This window comes from Panthera leo, chromosome A1, assembly GCF_018350215.1.
Source record: "Panthera leo isolate Ple1 chromosome A1, P.leo_Ple1_pat1.1, whole genome shotgun sequence".
Lineage (NCBI taxonomy): Eukaryota > Metazoa > Chordata > Mammalia > Carnivora > Felidae > Panthera > Panthera leo.
Genome location: NC_056679.1, coordinates 187,819,695 through 187,836,986, shown reverse-complemented (window position 1 = coordinate 187,836,986; position 17,292 = coordinate 187,819,695). Strand labels below are relative to the sequence as shown.

The window sequence follows — 17,292 nt, the reverse complement described above, 5'->3', positions numbered from 1 at the left end:
TGCTTTGACAAATCGGCAAAGAGAGATTGTTCCCAGTTGAGGGAGAAATTGCCTGGTGCTTAAGGAACTGAATAGAAGCTTCTTTTTTATTATTATTATTATTATTAAACAATTTGAGTAAGAACCCAGACTTCAAAGTTGGATTTTAATCCTTACCAGACACATGATTTTGTTAATCTCTTAAACCTCAGTTGCTTCATCTGTAAAATAAATGAGATACAGTAACAGCGGGGCTGCTGGAGGATTGCACCAAGTGTTTGTAAACATAGTACCTAATAACTGGTTCTTAGGTTACTGTAAATGGGGGCTCTGGTGACTATCATTGTTCTCATCATTTGCTTTAAAACTTAACATGTCTAGTGGCCCCGAAGATATCGTATTTGTTGGACAATTTCATGAACTCATTCCAGGGTTAAGTGTCCAGTGAAAATGGAAAAACCTCAAAGGGAATTTCCACATCCAAGGAAACCTCCTTTATAAAATTGGTGCTGAAAGAATTAGCAACTATTTCAAATGTTTCAAGTTTTTATTGAGCCAAACTGTTTCAGCTGGGGAGACGCAGCTTGGCCAAAGGTGTAGCTAAAAGCTCCTAAAAAGAGCCATGTTGAAAAGGAGTTCCACTCTATTTACAAGCTGATCAAAATGGTTTTACCACCCACTGGCTCCCCTGAGGTCATCCGCTTGTCTGATGCTCACTGTGAAATAAGTCAAATCAAACCTCTAATCCTCGAGTCTCAGAATGTCAGTGCCCTGGGGGATGTTACAAACCACCTGGCCCCTGGTGGACCCGATACATGCTACATTATGTCCCCATGCCCTGGGGCAGTCTCCGAGGCTGCCGGTTGGTCATTCCTCCAACCACTGTTTAATGATGCCTACGGATGTAGGAATACATACAAAATTAAAAGGGCCCCCTTTTCTGCTCTGCAGTAAGGGAATAAGGGCAGGGCATCCACAGGTATACCAGGAACTAACAGAGGAGGCTGCTGGGCTCAACAACAAAAGATGTCATTTCATACTTCTTTCTTCCTATTACCAGTGGGGGGGCCTTGGGCAAGTGCCTCCTCCACCTGTACCTCCAGTTCTTCATCTGCAAAGTAGGGATAATCCCACTTTGCTCATAGGCTATTACAGGAATTAAATGAAATAGAGCAAGCAAAGTTGGCTGACACGTAATAAGGACCCAATAAACACAGTGTCTTTTGGTTTACTTCTTATTTTTAAAATAATATTCACTGGCTTTTTCCCAATTGCAAAAGTAATTCATGTTTATGGAGAAAATTTTTGGAAAACACCAAAAAACACACAGAGGGAAAATTCACCCGTGAGTCTACCAACAAAGGGTAAACACTGTTGAGGTCTCCTTCCCTGTATAGCCTTCAGTCCTTTATCCACATCCACATGCATCTTTTGTTTCCCCATTTGCTGTACTGGTGGTGACTGACAGCTTCTGTGAGAGGCAGCCTGGGTTCAAATTCTAATTCTATCACCCACTAGCTCTGAGACATCCAGCAATTTACCTTCCGTTCTCCTGAGCGTAGTAATCACGGCCTCCAGGCGGGGAGCATGCAGGTTGGCCACCGTCACCTGGGAGTGCTGCAGACTACCCTGTGGAATGGCGCCCCCTAGCGCTGCGCCCGGCACAGTCATGCCGAGCTGCCTTCGGAACAGAGCCGGTTGAAGGCAAGGGAAGGTCAAAACATTTACCCAGTGATTGGCGCAGAGTTAAGAGCTTGTCAAACGGTAGATACTCTTCTACAAACGCACCCCGTGGTTTTGAAGACTGGAGGTTCCCAGAGGGTTGAGACCTTGTGTTCACTGTTCAGTTTTGTTGAATAGCACTTTAAGGACCACTGGGACCACATCCAGCCAAGAAATGCTTCTCCCTGAGCTGATCCCGCTCAGCCTTAGCTTTTGATCCTTACACTCCACAACCCCTCTACGTGGCCCTTGTAGCGTGGCTGGGCTCACTGAACTGTCTGCTTACCGCTCTGCCCCTCCCCCTCGGGTTCCAGCTCCTACCCTCCCCACCTGGGTGGAAGTGTTCAGAAGTGTTGTCCCATTGGATCTGCTTAAAAGGCCTCAGTGGGAGGCCACCAAGAGGCTTTAGAGTAGAGCCGCAGGGTTTCCCAGGGCGGCTCTTAGACTGCTGCTCAAATTAACTATGGATTTGAGTTGTTGTGCAAGACAGCTTGGCAGGACAGCTAGAGATGGCCCAGGAAACTCTGAATCACATACTCATTCAGTCCATCATGGAGCAAATTTTAGTTAGCACCTACCATGTGCCCGGCGCTGGGTTCTCCCATGAGAAAGTTGTTCCTTCAAGCCTTTAGATTCCTCAAAGGGGAATTCCTCTCAGTTTAGCAAGTAATTAATACCCCACAACCCCCGCCAATCTCCCTTTTTGAAAAAGAGAGCATGCCTCAGGCCCACCACTGTCTAGAGCGATCCAGAGATACTAATATCATTTTCTTTTCACCTTCTGTTCCCCTACCATGACATTTTCTTTATAACAGATTTGAAAATAATGATAAAAAGCTTCCTAAGAAAGTTTAAGTTGAGACACCAAAAGTGAGTTGATCTAGAGAAAAGCATTAAGCAGCTGGTGGTCCAGGCAATTGAGTAACTGATGCTTGGGAGCCCTAGACTTGGGATGGTGAGCCTTAACCTTTTCACGGCTGCTGACGCCTTCAAGCCCATGACGACAGCTATGGGTCCTCCCCCAGAACAATGTGTACAATTTCCGCATGTTCGAGAACCACGTGGCGCCCACCCTTGGGCCTGCATTGGAAAGAGCAGTAGGGTGGGCGGTCCCACATCAGCACAGTAGATCCTGTCCTCTCCGTCACCCTCCCCATCTTTGCATGCTGGTACTAGCAGTAACCACAGCATCAGCATTGGCAATGGCAGTTGTGTTTGAAGCGGTCGGAACAGCTGTACTTACTGGGTACTCTCAACACGCCAGGCACTTGCCAAGCCTAAGTTCATCTCCTCCGCACAGAAAAGAACTATCACCATCCCCGTTTTCCAGGAAACTGGGCCTCGCCGAGCTCAAGGAGCTCAGCTGGGAATCCAGAGTCAGCACCTGAACCCAGATCTACTTATGTCTGCACCGGTCCTTAACGCCTGACCTCCACAGCCTCCACAAATGTTTGTTGAATCAAATGAATGACACTTGAGCAGGTCCTGGCAGTCGTTCTGCTTGTCACCAGCTGAGTGACCTTGAACAAGTCACTCACCCTCTCTGAGCCTCCGCGAAGGAAGGTTTCCTGGCCCTGTCAGGCCGTGATCATGATGGTAAAATGCAGGGCAAGGCGCACCACACCATTTCATGAGCAAGAGAAGGGGAGCCAGGCTCGGAGGCACGTCCCACAAGCTGGTGGCCACGTCGTAGAGACTGGCACCACCCTGACCTGAAGCAGAAAGAGCAGGCTTCCAGGAACCCACATCTCCTGTTGATATTCCCTTTCCCTCTCCTCATGGCTTTGTTGGCCCCCAAGGTCTGTTTGGATATCCCGGTCCTGATCCTTTTTTAAGCCAACGAGGCTCAGTGCCTTCCCTATTACAACTTCTTGGCTGTAACAGGGCCCGCCTGGGTAGCAAACAAGACCCCTCAGCCCTGTAGCTTCTGTGCAGCTGGGGGGAGGGGAGGAGGGAGCAGCAGAAATATGCTTGGAATCAGAGAGACCCGCCGTCCAGTCCTTGACCCACACTGCCCCTCAGTGGTAAGTCCAGAGAAGAGGGCACATCCCAGCAAGGCTGAGCAGGGCTTCCAACCCCAGCTTCAACAAGACTCTGAATTTTAAGGCTGGAGAGAACCCAAATGAAACCACTCCCCTAAAGGAGGGAAACTGAGGTTCAGAAAAGGAAAGCAGCCTACTCAGAATGAAATATCTAGTTACCAAACACTGGTCTCACACATAGACTTTCTGTAATTAGATTTCTAGTCCAATCAGTGATTGACAGGAATAAGAATTATTTGGTTAATTAGCATTAATGCAAAGTTGACTGGGTGGCAGGTTCCTGGTACCCTGAGTGCTAAAAAGGACTTGACATGTTTTATCTTCTTAGTTCTCAAAATAACCCAGAGGCATGGCACTATTATTAGCCCCATTTTATTGATGAGAAAACTGAGGCTTAGGGACAGTGTGAAACTTGCCCAAGGTCACATGGCTGCTGGGGAGACAGGCTGGATTCTATTCTAAGGAGTCCAATTCTAATAAGGAAAGGGAATCTGTCAGAAGCCACTGAAGGTTTGCTCAGGGTGGGCATGCGATCTACAGTCTTCATGGGGCCAAAATAAAACAGAATGCAAAGGAAACAAGAGGGCAAAGTCATTATTCAGCTTTCAGACAAGCAAAGATTAAAACCTGACCAAACCCAGAGTTGCAGAGATGTAAAGAAACTATCACAATCATATACAGCCAACAGGAAGGTAAATTGGTACAATTAGTTCAGAAGGCAATCTGGCTAGCTTTCAGCACTTAAATGTGGCACTGAGTCAGTGATTCCTCGTGTAGGAGTTTATCCCACAGAAACACTCAAACATGGAAAAAGCAAAATGCATGAGGCTTTTCATTACTACAGTCTGTAACAGACAAAACTTGGAAATCACTACTTGACTATCATTAGAAAAGAGTTAAGCCTGGAGAAAGTTAAACTACTATATATCCAGATGGTAGGATATAAGTCCCGACATGGGGAAATGTCTTAAATATTTTCTAAGTGAGGAAAGAAATTGGGGGAAAGATATGTGTATAACTCCCATTAAAAAAAAAAAAAAAAAATTGAAAAGGATAAAAATAAAAAATAAAACTGTGAGCTCTGGTCCCCTCTACCTGAATGGAGAAGAATTTTCACTTTATAATATGTAGGTTTTTTTTTTTTTTTTGGTAATGTAATTTTTAAAAAATCAGCATAGATCACTTTTTCATTTTACGTAAGTGAGGTTTTTCTAATAGACTATTTTTAGAGCAGTTTTAGGTTCACACCCAAATTGACAACAAGGTATTGAGATTTCCCATACACCTCCTGCCCCCCACATCCACAGGCTCTGCAATTATCAACATCCCCTATCAGAAGGGTACATGCGTTACAATGGATGAGCTTACATTGGCACAACATTTTCACCGAAAGTCCATAGTTTACATTAGGGTTCACTCTTGGTGTTATACATTCTATGGATTTGGACAAATGTATAATGACATGTATCCACCATCATAATGTCATACAGAATAGTTTCACTGCCTTAAAAAACCTCTGTGCTCCCTCTTTTTTTTTTTTCTTTGTAATAAAAATACGCAAATCTGGAGAGGAAAAGAAAAGAAATGAAGAGGTGGTTCTTGCCCAGAAGGAATTTTTTTTAAGATTATTTATTTATTTTGAGAGGGTGGGGGAGGGAGGGGCAGAGATAGAAGGAGAGAGAGAATCCAAGCAGGCTTGGTGCTATCAGCCTGGAGCCCAGTGCGGAGCTCGATCTTACAAACCCTGAGATCATGACCTGAGCTGAAATCAAGAGTCAGATGCTTAACCTATTGAGCCACTCAGGTGCCCCTTGGCAGAAGGAATTTAAAGTCTGGGTGTGGGCGAGGACTCAGTCAGCCCTGGAATGGCTTAACAACATTAACAGGCAAACCATAACAGAATGAGATGTGATTGTATACCTTCTGTGGGGTACAGAATAAAGAAGTCAATCTGAGTTGGGTGAGGTTCATCAGGGAAGAGTTCTTGGAGGAGGCTCATGCCTGTGCCAGGATATAAAGTATTTGTGGAAAATGGCCACTATGTATTATTTTCAAGGTGCCAGACCCTATGTCTAGTATTTTACAGGGATATTTTCATGTATTCAGAATATGGAACAGATACTGTCCCCAATTTATGGATGAGAATATTGAGTCTAAGAGGGCCAATTAACTTTTCTAATGTCAAACAGCCAGTACACACAAAAAAAGTGATTCAAAACCATGTCTGTGTGATCCCAAGCCCTGTGCTCAGGCCACAGAATCACACTGCCTAAATCAGCAGAAGGATGATGAAAGGCAGCCAAAGAATGGAAGGCAAAGAATGATCTTCTTCTCAGAGGAACAAGTGGTTCAGGGAGTCCAAACTCACAATGTGGCTGTAAATAAATGCAGTGAAAAAAGTCAGCAGCATCCCCTTACTTTTGGCTGAACACTTCTCAGAGCCATAGTCCTTGAAGAGTACTTCGTAAGAAAATAAAGGCAGAGATCCAGCCCATCATTGTCCTTGATACAAGGCTTCCAATATGATGGAGGTGAAGAAGCACCAGACAGAAATGCCACTTGGGTGTAGGGGGACAGAGTGACATTTATGCCTCTATCATAATGCTATGTGTGTTGTGTTGCAATGACCTGTTAACACATCTCTCTCCCCACATGCCTGTGGGCTGCCATGGGGCAGAGACCACACCCCAATTCATCTCTGTATCCCCCTCACCTTGGCCTCATGCCAACATCAGCAGGAGCTCAGTGTTTGTGGAATGAGTGAATGAACAAACAAATGAACAGGTGTATACACATGTAAATAGCAGACACTATCATATGTTGATGTCCTGATGTATAAAATAGGACCGACAATAGTACCTTCATCAAGGGATTATTGTGATAATTAAATGGGCTAATGGTATAAAGAGTTTAGCGCAAGGCCTATACAGAGCACACACACAATGGAAACAGTGGGTCTGAGGAATATTAGCCATTAGCCTTACTGTTCCGCATATCCTTTAAAAGAGCCAGTCCCTAAGGATGTGTCCCCATTAAGCCATTTATTGCCTATTTTACTATCATCTTCAATGGGGCTCGTAAGCAAAGCTATGAGTATGTTTTCAGCATGCGTGCTCTCCAGCTCTTCATCCTCCTTACCTTTGCCACGACTGTCTATGCGTCTGCAGCCTCTATCCCAGGTCCTAAGTGTCCTCATTAAGACCGCGTGCCTACATGAAAAGATGCTCAACATCACTCCTCATCAGGGAAATACAAATCAAAACCACACTCAGATACCACCTCACGCCAGTCAGAGTGGCTAAAATGAACAAATCAGGAGACTATAGATGCTGGCAAGGATGTGGAGAAACAGGAACCCTCTTGCACTGTTGGTGGGAATGCAAACTGGTGCAGCTGCTCTGGAAAACAGTGTGGAGGTTCCTCAAAAAATTAAAAATAGATCTACCCCATGACCCAGAAATAGCACTGCTAGGAATTTACCCAAGGGATACAGGAGTACTGATGCATAGGGGCACTTGTACCCCAATGTTTATAGCAGCACTTTCAACAATAGCCAAATTATGGAAAGAGCCTAAATGTCCATCAACTGATGAATGGATAAAGAAATTGTGGTTTATATACACAATGGAATACTATGTGGCAATGAGAAAGAATGAAATATGGCCTTTTGTAGCAATGTGGATGGAACTGGAGAGTGTTATGCTAAGTGAAATAAGTCATACAGAGAAAAAACAGATACCGTATGTTTTCACTCCTATGTGGATCCTGAGAAACTTAACAGAAGACCATGGCAGGGAGGGGAAGAAAAAAAAAAAAGGTTAGAGAGGGAGGGAGCCAAAACGTAAGAGACTCTTAAAAACTGAGAACAAACTGAGGGTTGATGGTGGGTGGGAGGGAGGGGAGGGTGGGTGATGGGTATTGAGGAGGGCACCTTTTGGGATGAGCATTGGGTGTTGTATGGAAACCAATTTGACAATAAATTTCATATTTTTAAAAAAAAAGATCACATGCCTACACGTACACACGCTCATCAGCATTTATCCTCTAGGGTAACGCGCAAGGCTTCCAAGCTTTTCTAGGTTTCCCTCTCTCCAAAATCTATTCTCCAGTTTCCCACATTGTCAAGACCAGTGCCTATCCCCTTCAGACTCAGTGACAGTCTTCCCCGTGGACAGAGACAACTCATTCCATGATGGATACTAGCTGTTCACACGCCATGTATTTGGATTTCAGCTGGGGTCTTCCATACAGTGTCTTAGTCCAAAGGAGTATGTGGGATGGTGGGGTGAAAATCTAATGGTGCTGGCCTTGTCACATATCAGATCACGAGGTGGCGCCCTCTTCTGCCTCATCTGAAGCGAATGCAGAATGTGGCCCACTCCCACATTTCCCCCTGAGTTGGGAAAAGAATCAGTGTAGTGGGGTGCCTGGCTGGCTCAGTCAGTAGAGCACGCGGCTCTTGATCTCAGGGTCATGAGTTTGAGCCCACGTAGGGTATGGAGATTACATCAATAAATAAACTTTTAAAAAAAGAAGAAGAATCAGTGTACCTTGTACATATAATTAGCACTTACATCAAGGACAGCTGGGTAGATTAGTCGGTTGAGCATCCGGACTCTTGATTTCAGGGCTCAGATAACGATCTCAGGGATTGAGGGCCAAGTCAGCCTCTGTGCTGACAGTGCAGAGACTGGGATTGCCTCTCTCTCTCTCTCTCCCTCTCCCCCGCCCCCACTCTCTCTTTGTCTCTCTCTCTCTCTCTAAAAATAAATAAGTAAACTTTTTAGGGGAACCTGGGTAGCTCAGCCAGTTAAGCATCTGACTCTTGATTTCAGCTCAGGTCATAATCTCATGGTTTCGGGAGTTCAAGCCCCGCATCGGGCTCTGCACTGACAGTGGGGAGCCTCCTTGGGATTCTCTCTCCCTCTCTGCCCTTCGTGCTATCTCTGTCTCTCTCAAAATAAACGAATAAACTTTAAAAAATAGAGCACTTACACCCGGATACAGATAACCCTCTTTCTAAATGTAAACCTTTGCCTGGCTTAGCCCTGCACCAGGAGCCCAGCCGTCTCCCCACCCTTGCCCACCACCATCCTTGGCTTGCTAAGCAGAAAACTAGGAGGCTCCCTATAACAATAGGCAAACCTCAAAGAATCAAAAAGGAGAAGTGCTACAAGGGGGAAGCTCAAGTGTAGCCCCAAATCAAAGGATTTCTATCCTGTGGCTTCTATGCCACTGCCCCTTGGCACTTTCGGCCACTCTCTGGGACTCAGTGTTTCCATCTGCAAAAGAGGAGCTTGGATTTGTGATTGCTAAGACACCCCCCACCCCCATTCAGATATTCTAGGAGTGTGTGCTCTTCATTCGCCAAATGGAATCAAAGTTGATCCAGAAGACCAAACCCTTGGGAAGCTCACAGTTTAAACAGAGGAGATAAGACAGGAATATGAAAGTCACTGTACCACCAACTTAGTGGCAGGGTTAGGGAACATAGTTTGAAATAACAAAATGTCCTGTAAAGTAAATTGCATATATCAAAACATTTAAAGATACATATACAACAGAGAAAAAAATCTGAAGGTATGTGCACCAAATGTAATTTCTCTGCATTGCAGGGTTATGTGTGCTTTTAAAATTTTTTTCTTTTTTTCTTTTTTCTTTTTGTATTTTCTCATTTTTCCACCAAGGGTATTATTAATCACCTTTAAAAAACATATTTTGTACTCAAACAGACTTAGTTTGAATCCCAACTATACTACAAACATGCTGTGTAACCTGGGGCAAGTCATTTACCCTCTCCAAGTCTTAGCTGCCTTGCATTTAAAATGGAAATTGTTTTTAATTTAATATGCCATAAAATGTTTTTGGACCTCAAATTCGAGGGATGAGTTAATCATGTTTCTCCATCATAGCACCTCATTGTAAGGCCTCTCTCTTATTTCATTGATTTATTTCCTTTTATTCCCATTTCCCTCTGCCTACCCCCTTAGGCAACCATTTTGTGTTTGACATTTTTTGAAAGTGTTTTTGCAAAATGCGTGTGGTGGTTTGGTGTGTTACTTAAATAGTATTACGCTGTAAATCTCAATTCTGTTTCCTACTTCGTTCCTAAAGAGCGATGTTTTTAAGCCTTTGCACATTGCTATATGGACATGCCATTTTTAGGGCCTTATCTACCTGCTGCAATAATCTCTGTGCTGGGCTTCTACCCCAGGCTACCTTTCCATAATTCTCAGTGGGGAACACCTATGTTCTCTCCAGCTGTCTATCACCATAAGCAACACTGCTCTCAGCATTCTTATAGGTGTCCCCTTGTGGACCTGTGTGAAAAGTCTTTGAGATCTATACCCTGCAGAAGAACCGCCAGGTTAAGAGGTATGTGTATATACTTGATGAGACCAAGTGGTGCCAGAATCTTCTCCAGTACAGCTTCACAGCCTGTGCTCCCCACCAGCCAGGCAGAAGGCTCCCCATGTCCCCACACCCCTGCCCACACTTGGCACTCTCTAGTTCCCTGATTTTTGCCACCCTAACAGATACCTTATATCTCTTTGTGGTTTTCATTACTATGCATCCTACTCCCTAATATTTTGAGTACCCTGGCATACGTTAGCCCTCAGGTTTCCCCGCTTTGTAAATTGCCTGTTCACTTGCTTAGCCCACATTTCTACTGGGAATGCTGTTTTTCCTGTTGATTTGCAGGAGTTCCTTATATATTCTAAATACCGATCGCTTGACTGTCTTAGACATTATAAATACCTTCTCCCACCCTTGCCTTGCAGTTTATCTTTCTGAAGTGTTAAGTCATTTTCCTTTCAGCCCTAGATCAAAAAGATCGTTCCTTTACTTTGTCTTTTGAAGTTTTACCTTTCACATTTAGGTCTTTAACACCTCTCGTATTTGCCATGGAGATCAATCGGTGTCAGCTTCAATGCCTCTTGTAGGGCAAAACAATATAGTTAAAGCGCCTAGCACAATGCCCCAAGAGCTGCGCAGTTGCGTGTGGTGATTATTATCACTGGAATACAAAGTGGTAAGCGCTGCCCTGGGATAGCTAGAGAAATGGGAGGTTGGGTGCTGGTCAGCTAAACCAGGAAAGATTTTAGGGAGTTTCGGTGCTGGTTAGCTCAACCAGCCCCCCAAAAAGAATGTCGGATTCGCTCACTTGGAGAAGGGAGAGGCGAGCGCTCCAGGCAGCGAAAGGTGGCCTGGGCAAAGCCCTGGCGGCGGGAGCGCTTCCCGGGCGCCGCGTTTAGGCGGAGCCCTCGGAGGAGAGGACCTGACTACTCACAAACTGCTGTCTGTCTTTCTGCCCGTGCCCACCCCACCCCTTCCCCTGCAGGCTCCCTGTTCTCCACCCTGAAGCCCCCCGACGCCGTGTTCAAGGTGGTGTTCTGGCTGGGCTACTTCAACAGCTGCCTCAACCCCATCATCTACCCGTGCTCCAGCAAGGAGTTCAAGCGCGCCTTCGTGCGCATCCTCGGGTGCCAGTGCCGCGGCCGCCGCCGCCGCCGCCGCCGCCGTCGTCTGGGCGGCTGCGCCTACACCTACCGGCCGTGGACGCGCGGCGGCTCGCTGGAGCGCTCGCAGTCGCGCAAGGACTCGCTGGACGACAGCGGCAGCTGCCTGAGCGGCAGCCAGCGGACCCTGCCCTCGGCCTCGCCGAGCCCGGGCTACCTGGGCCGCGGCGCGCCGCCGCCCGTCGAGCTGTGCGCCTTCCCCGAGTGGAAGGCGCCCGGCGCGCTCCTGAGCCTGCCGGCGCCCGAGCCCCCCGGCCGCCGCGGCCGCCACGATTCGGGCCCGCTCTTCACCTTCAAGCTCCTATCGGAGCCCGAGAGCCCCGGGACCGACGGCGGCGCCAGCAACGGCGGCTGCGAGGCGGCGACCGACGTGGCTAACGGGCAGCCAGGCTTCAAAACCAACATGCCCCTGGCGCCCGGGCAGTTCTAGAGCCCCCGGGGGGGGTTGGTGGGGAGGAAACCATCGTGGGGGGAGGGCGGGCGGAGGGGGGGAGGGGCGTCGGCGCCCGGAGGCGCGGGCCCCGGGGGAACCGGGGGGAGGGGGGCGGGGAGAGGGGCAGCTGCTTTTCTGGCAGGGGCATGGGTGCCAGGTACAGCGCGGAGAGCTGGGCCGAGCATGCTGAGAGCCTGGGGGACCCGACGCCGGCCGGGATTTCCGTCTCTCTCTCTGTATATATCCAAACGAGTCCCTCTGTACATGTATTTAACCGTGGGTACACGTGCGTGTGTCTGTGCGGTGTCCGTGTGGTCTGCATGTGTGCGTGCGTGGGGCCGCCCGTCTGCGGGGGCAGAGCGAGTGTGCGCCCGGGAGGCAGCGGGGGCGTCGTTTGTCTCCGTGACTTCGTACCTCTCAAGCCCCTCCTTGTACTTCACAGAATGATGGCACTTGGGCGGGGTTGCAAACAAATCGGACATTAAAGGTCATTTCTCCTGTGCGCCTTTGAGTAGTTTGTGATGCGGGCGGTAGGCAGGATCTGGAGTCTCCTCTTCCTTCCCCTTCAGGTTTGTCCCCGTCAGTCCCACCGGTCCTGTGGACAGTAGTTGTTCTGGAGCCCCTCGGCCCCGCTGCAGCCTTTGCCATTACTGCCCTCCAGGGCTAAACAGATCTGACCCTGTGGCTGAAAGTGAGCCCGTGGATTTGTCCCATAAATCCTGCTTGCCTGTTTTTGACCCTTAGCGGTATCTAATCCTCCTGCTGTGGGCAACACTGGGCAAGCTCTAGCCTGGTCCCAGGGACCCCAATCCTAGCTGGGACTCTGTGGCCAGGACAGTTGGTGGGCCTGTCACTTGAGACGGAATGGGACCCCAGGCAGAGAAAAGGGCTGGTTCCTTTCACCTCCTCCCCACATCCCTCTTAGGCCAAACACTCCATTGTTTACCTGTGTCCATGGAACCGGTAAAGAAACCCAGACTGGGGGCGCCTGGGTGGCTCAGTCGGTTAAGTGGCCGACTTCAGCTCAGGTCATGATCTCGCGGTCCGTGAGTTCGAGCCCGGCGTCGGGCTCTGTGCTGACAGCTCAGAGCCTGGAGCCTGTTTCAGATGCTGTGTCTCCCTCTCTCTGACCCTCCCTCGTTCATGCTCTGTCTCTCTCTGTCTCAAAAATAAATAAACGTTAAAAAAAATTAAAAAAAAAAAAAAAAAGAAACCCAGACTAAAGAATTTTCTGGATAAGATATGGATCTATGTGACTAAGCAACACACATGAGCACAAGAACCCTCACAAGCTCTGCTGGGGAGCCTGCCTGAGAAAGAAGCCCTGAGGAAAGTCACACAGAGAGGTGGGAGCCTGGGAGCCGGTAACCTCCGTTCTAGCCATTCTACTGATTTACTGTATGACCTGGAGAAAGTCACATTCCCTTTCTGGATCTTGGTTTCCCATCTCTGTAGTGATGGGATTGATTTTTAACATCTTTCCTGCCTCTGAAAGCCTCCAGTTTGCTAACAACAACAACAATAAATAAAGGATGGGGAACAAAACAGAGAGCATTTTTCTTCCCTGAAATTCAAAAAAAGCATGACAGGAACACACCTGCCTCAGTCCTTTCTTTTCCCACTTTGCTTTCTCTATGCTGAACTTCATATTTTTTCAAATGGCAGGAGCCTTCTCCAACAATGTTAGCACATCAATCATGTCTTCTATAGGCGATTGAAACAGAAAAGGCTTAGTGAAAAAGGAGCAAGCAATAGTTCATATAACTGAAAAGTGTGGCGGTATCAGGCATGGCTGCATCCAGGAGTTTAAACAAGACTGTCAACTTGTTCACAGGTTCTGATGCTTTTATTTAGCTTTCAACTTTTAGCTCTGTTTATCTCTCCCTGTTTCTGAAAATAGCTTTCTCACACCATTGTTACAACTTAAACCCCCGCAAAAGGAGAAATATCTCCCACTAATTCTGACACGAAAGAAAGAAAGAGTCCTGAGAGGCTAGGTATTCTGTGTCAGAGACCCCTTTGAGACTCTGTACAGTCTCAAGGAGAAAGCTGTACATTCTCCTTCCATTAAAAAAAAAGTATCTATAAATATACATATATAATATTTTTACACAGTTGCAAGTGACTCATCCCTGTTTAAGATCCCATGAACCAAGCATGATGCCCTAGATCCACAGGTTATTTGAGCAAAATTGGAGTTTAGAATTCTGTAGGCTAATCCCTCATCTTTACAGATAGGGATACTGAGGTAAATAACTTGACTATGTGACACTAAACTAGGACCAGGACCCCAATCTGCTGCCTCTGTGTCCATACCTTTTATACTCCCTTGTGTTGCCATGTTGGGGTTGAGTACGTCCTCTAACAGAGAGCAGATTTTTTCTTGTCTCAATACTGATAAAAGAGTCCTAGAAAAAGAAGAGCCTGGACCCAATTTCCAGGGAAGAAGAAACAGTTTGGAGCAGTCCTCTGAAAACATCTTGTTAGCAACACAGATCTTCCAAACAGGCTTTACACAGAATCCTGACATAACTGAGGCCCAGAGTGAAGAAGGAAAGGGACAGCAGAGCCTCAGCCCCTTGAGTGCCCTCCTCCTGAGCCCCTCCCTCTGGCCTGCACCAAGCACTCCAAGGCTCCACAGAATGAGGCTTGGGAGTCACTGGTCTAGTGCAAGCGAGTGGGACTCGAAGTCAGTAGGACGTGGGTTCGGGTCTTGGCTCTGTGTGACCTTGAGCAATTCACCCTGCCTCTTTTGGTCTGTTTTCCCGTCTACCAAATGGCTGTGCTCATCACAGCCTACCAGGAAGCACAAAGGATTCAATGAGATAACTGTGGTGTAAACCCCAAACTATGACTCACTGGGCAGGTGCAAATTATCATTTGGACCACAGATACCTAAAGCCACAAGCACCAAAGGCATTTCCTGAGCTGCTTGGTTCTGATGACCTCACACATCACCAGTGTTTGGAGGCCACCCAGGTGACACAGGGACCTTCTTCCAGAAGAAAGGCTGACCAAGCAGTGGCTTACATCCTCATAGGGTGCTGGGCTCCAGATCTGACCCCAGCCAGAGTCTGCATTATGCTACCTCTTCAGGTCACCTCACTGTGGTCAGGCCCAGAGAAGGCCCGGAGTTCAAGAGCCCTTATGGAAGAAAACAGGTCCTCTTTACTTGGACCTCCCAACTGGCAGCAAAGCAGTCCTGCTTAATCCTCTCCAGCCACCCAAACATTACTAGGTCATTGTCACCACTGAGACATGCATGGGAATGCATCTGCCAACCGAAGTAAAGAGGCAAGTGGCTTGGCAAGATGGGGTAAGAGTTAATCCTCCAGATCTACGTTCAAAGCCCACCTCTGCCATTTAGTAGCTATGTGACCTTGGGCAGCTCACATCACAGGTGTAAACCTCAGTTTCCTTAACTCTAAAATAAGGATAATAATAGTACTTACCTCACAGGGACATTAGGCAGATTGAATGAGATCATGAGTATAAATCAACACTATGTCAGTCACTTGGAAACATCCAATGAACTATAGCTACTCTTAGCAAAGGTATTAACTATTCAATACCTCGATGTATGACATTTAAAAAACCTGAATTCATGAACAAAGAAAACAAATTCAGTGTTATTCATCAGAGTCCAGTGTTTTAGGACTCAGGGTCCACCTTGAAGAAGAAAGACACAAGTTTATAATGGAGCAAAAGAATTTTGTATGCTACAGCAGGAAGAAACATGTTACTCAAAGAGGAGAACAGCCCAAGTTTGAAAGGAAAAATGAAATTCAATAAAAGTTATAGAACATTCCAAGGTGACAGAGCCAGAATGGGTGCACGAGAGAAGGCCGGATGTCTTAGGGATTGTGCATCCTGTGATGGGAGGTGGGGCGGGAACAGTGGGTGGCTGGGGGCACACAGAGCTGTGTTCAAGGCTCAGCTCTACTACCTGAACCAGGTACCTTGGCCTCCCTGAGGCCAACCGTCTTGTATGTAAATTGAGAATATGGTTAGCACGTACCCCACAAGTTGGGGATAAAACAAAACATGAAAGAGCTTGGCTCAGAGTAGGCACTATTTTTAGTGTCTGTGTGTGACTTTATATATCCCCATTCCAGCAGCTTCCCCTTTTCCTGCATCAGCAGCTCCTTTAAGAATCTGATGAAGGAGTGCCTGGGTGGCTCAGTCGGTTAAGCGTTCGACTTTCGGTTTTGGCTCAGGTCATGATCTCACAATTCATGGGTTCTGGCCCGCATTGGGCTCTGCAGTGACAGTGCGGAGTCTGCTTGGGATTATCTCTCTCTCCCTCTCTTTGTCTCTCTCTCTCTCTCTTTCTCAAAATAAATAAATAAACTTTAAAAAAAAAAAGAATCTGATGAAAACTTGGGGCACCTGGGTGGCTCAGTCAGTTAAGCATCGGGCTCTTGATTTCGGCTCAGGTCATGATCTCACGGTTCATGAGTTCAAACTTCGCGTCGGGCTCTACACCAACAGTGGGGAGCCTGCTTGAGATTCTCTTGTGTGTGTGCTCTCTCTTTCTGCCCTTCCCCTGCTTGCATGCTCCCTCTCTGTTTCTCAAAATAAAAAAGCAAATAAACTTAAAAAAAAAAAAGAATCTGATGAAAACCAGAGAAGAGTGTACCAGTCCAAGTTTCACCTACCATTCATGCCCCAAATCTCCCAATGTACACATGGAACCCAGATTATAAACTTCTCAACAGATTCAACTTCCCCAATTTATAGAAGTGGTCGAATCCGGAGACAGGTACACACAGAGATGAATGTCTTCTCTCTCAGGGAGTCAACCCAGATGACAGGTGGGCAGGCCACCCACCAGGCAGTCCCATTTGAGTGTGTAACAGGAGTCAGGGATCCAGCACCTTCCTCACTTGGTGAGACCCTGAGTGTCAGGTTCCACTTTCCATCTGGAGCTTAGCAGTGATGGTTAGGTTCTTGGAAGGGGTTTGGATGGCATTTGGGCAAAGCATTGAGCATCACTCCTCCTGATGAAGAACTGACCTTATCCTGGCTGCTGTCAGCCTCTTGGTGACAAGAAATAGAACAGCAACCACTCCTCACCTCAGATTCAGGGTCAACTTCTTCCTGGCCCCGGAAGCAGACATGGCGGCCTCTAGCCACCCTACCTCCTCTCAGCAGGTCCCTTCAGGACCCTCTCCATTCTACCTCACCAGCCCAGGGAGACTTTATTTAGTCTGGCTGAGGGTGCAGGGAGTATATGGAGGGAGGTCTGCATCAATGTGGAAGAACTTGCATCCTTCTGCAGTTTCCCCATCTTCTACCTGGCCCTGCCTTCTGAATATTAAAAGCCAAGAATTTGACACTGTTTTCTTTGGCTTTCCCTAGAAAACCTTCCCCTAGGTGGCAATGGGCGGCTTACTCCTAGCTGGCTTGGCTAGAGTCAGAGTCTCCAGTTTGCAAGTTAATTTGCTGAAGTATGGGTGTTGGGACGTGAAACAGGGCACAGAGGTGCAACTGCTCCCCTTTTGTCTCCTTCTCCCCCTGCACCTTTCCCCATTCTTCCCTCCCCTGAAGCCAGGCTGCCTCTGCCATTCCTCAAGTTGGGGGAGCCCACCTCCTC

At 47.2% G+C, this 17,292-nt stretch overlaps 1 protein-coding gene across 1 annotated transcript in view; it reads left to right on the top strand.

Annotated features, from left to right (window-relative positions):
- ADRA1B (adrenoceptor alpha 1B) overlaps positions 1-11,713 on the top strand; it is a 51,300-nt gene extending 39,587 nt beyond the window's left edge. Inside the window, exon 2 of the mRNA XM_042947956.1 lies at positions 11,086-11,713. Within this exon, the coding sequence (XP_042803890.1) occupies positions 11,086-11,693 (608 nt within the window). The 3' untranslated portion in view covers positions 11,694-11,713. The remainder of the gene's footprint in view (positions 1-11,085) is intronic.
- The last annotated feature ends 5,579 nt before the right edge of the window (positions 11,714-17,292 follow it).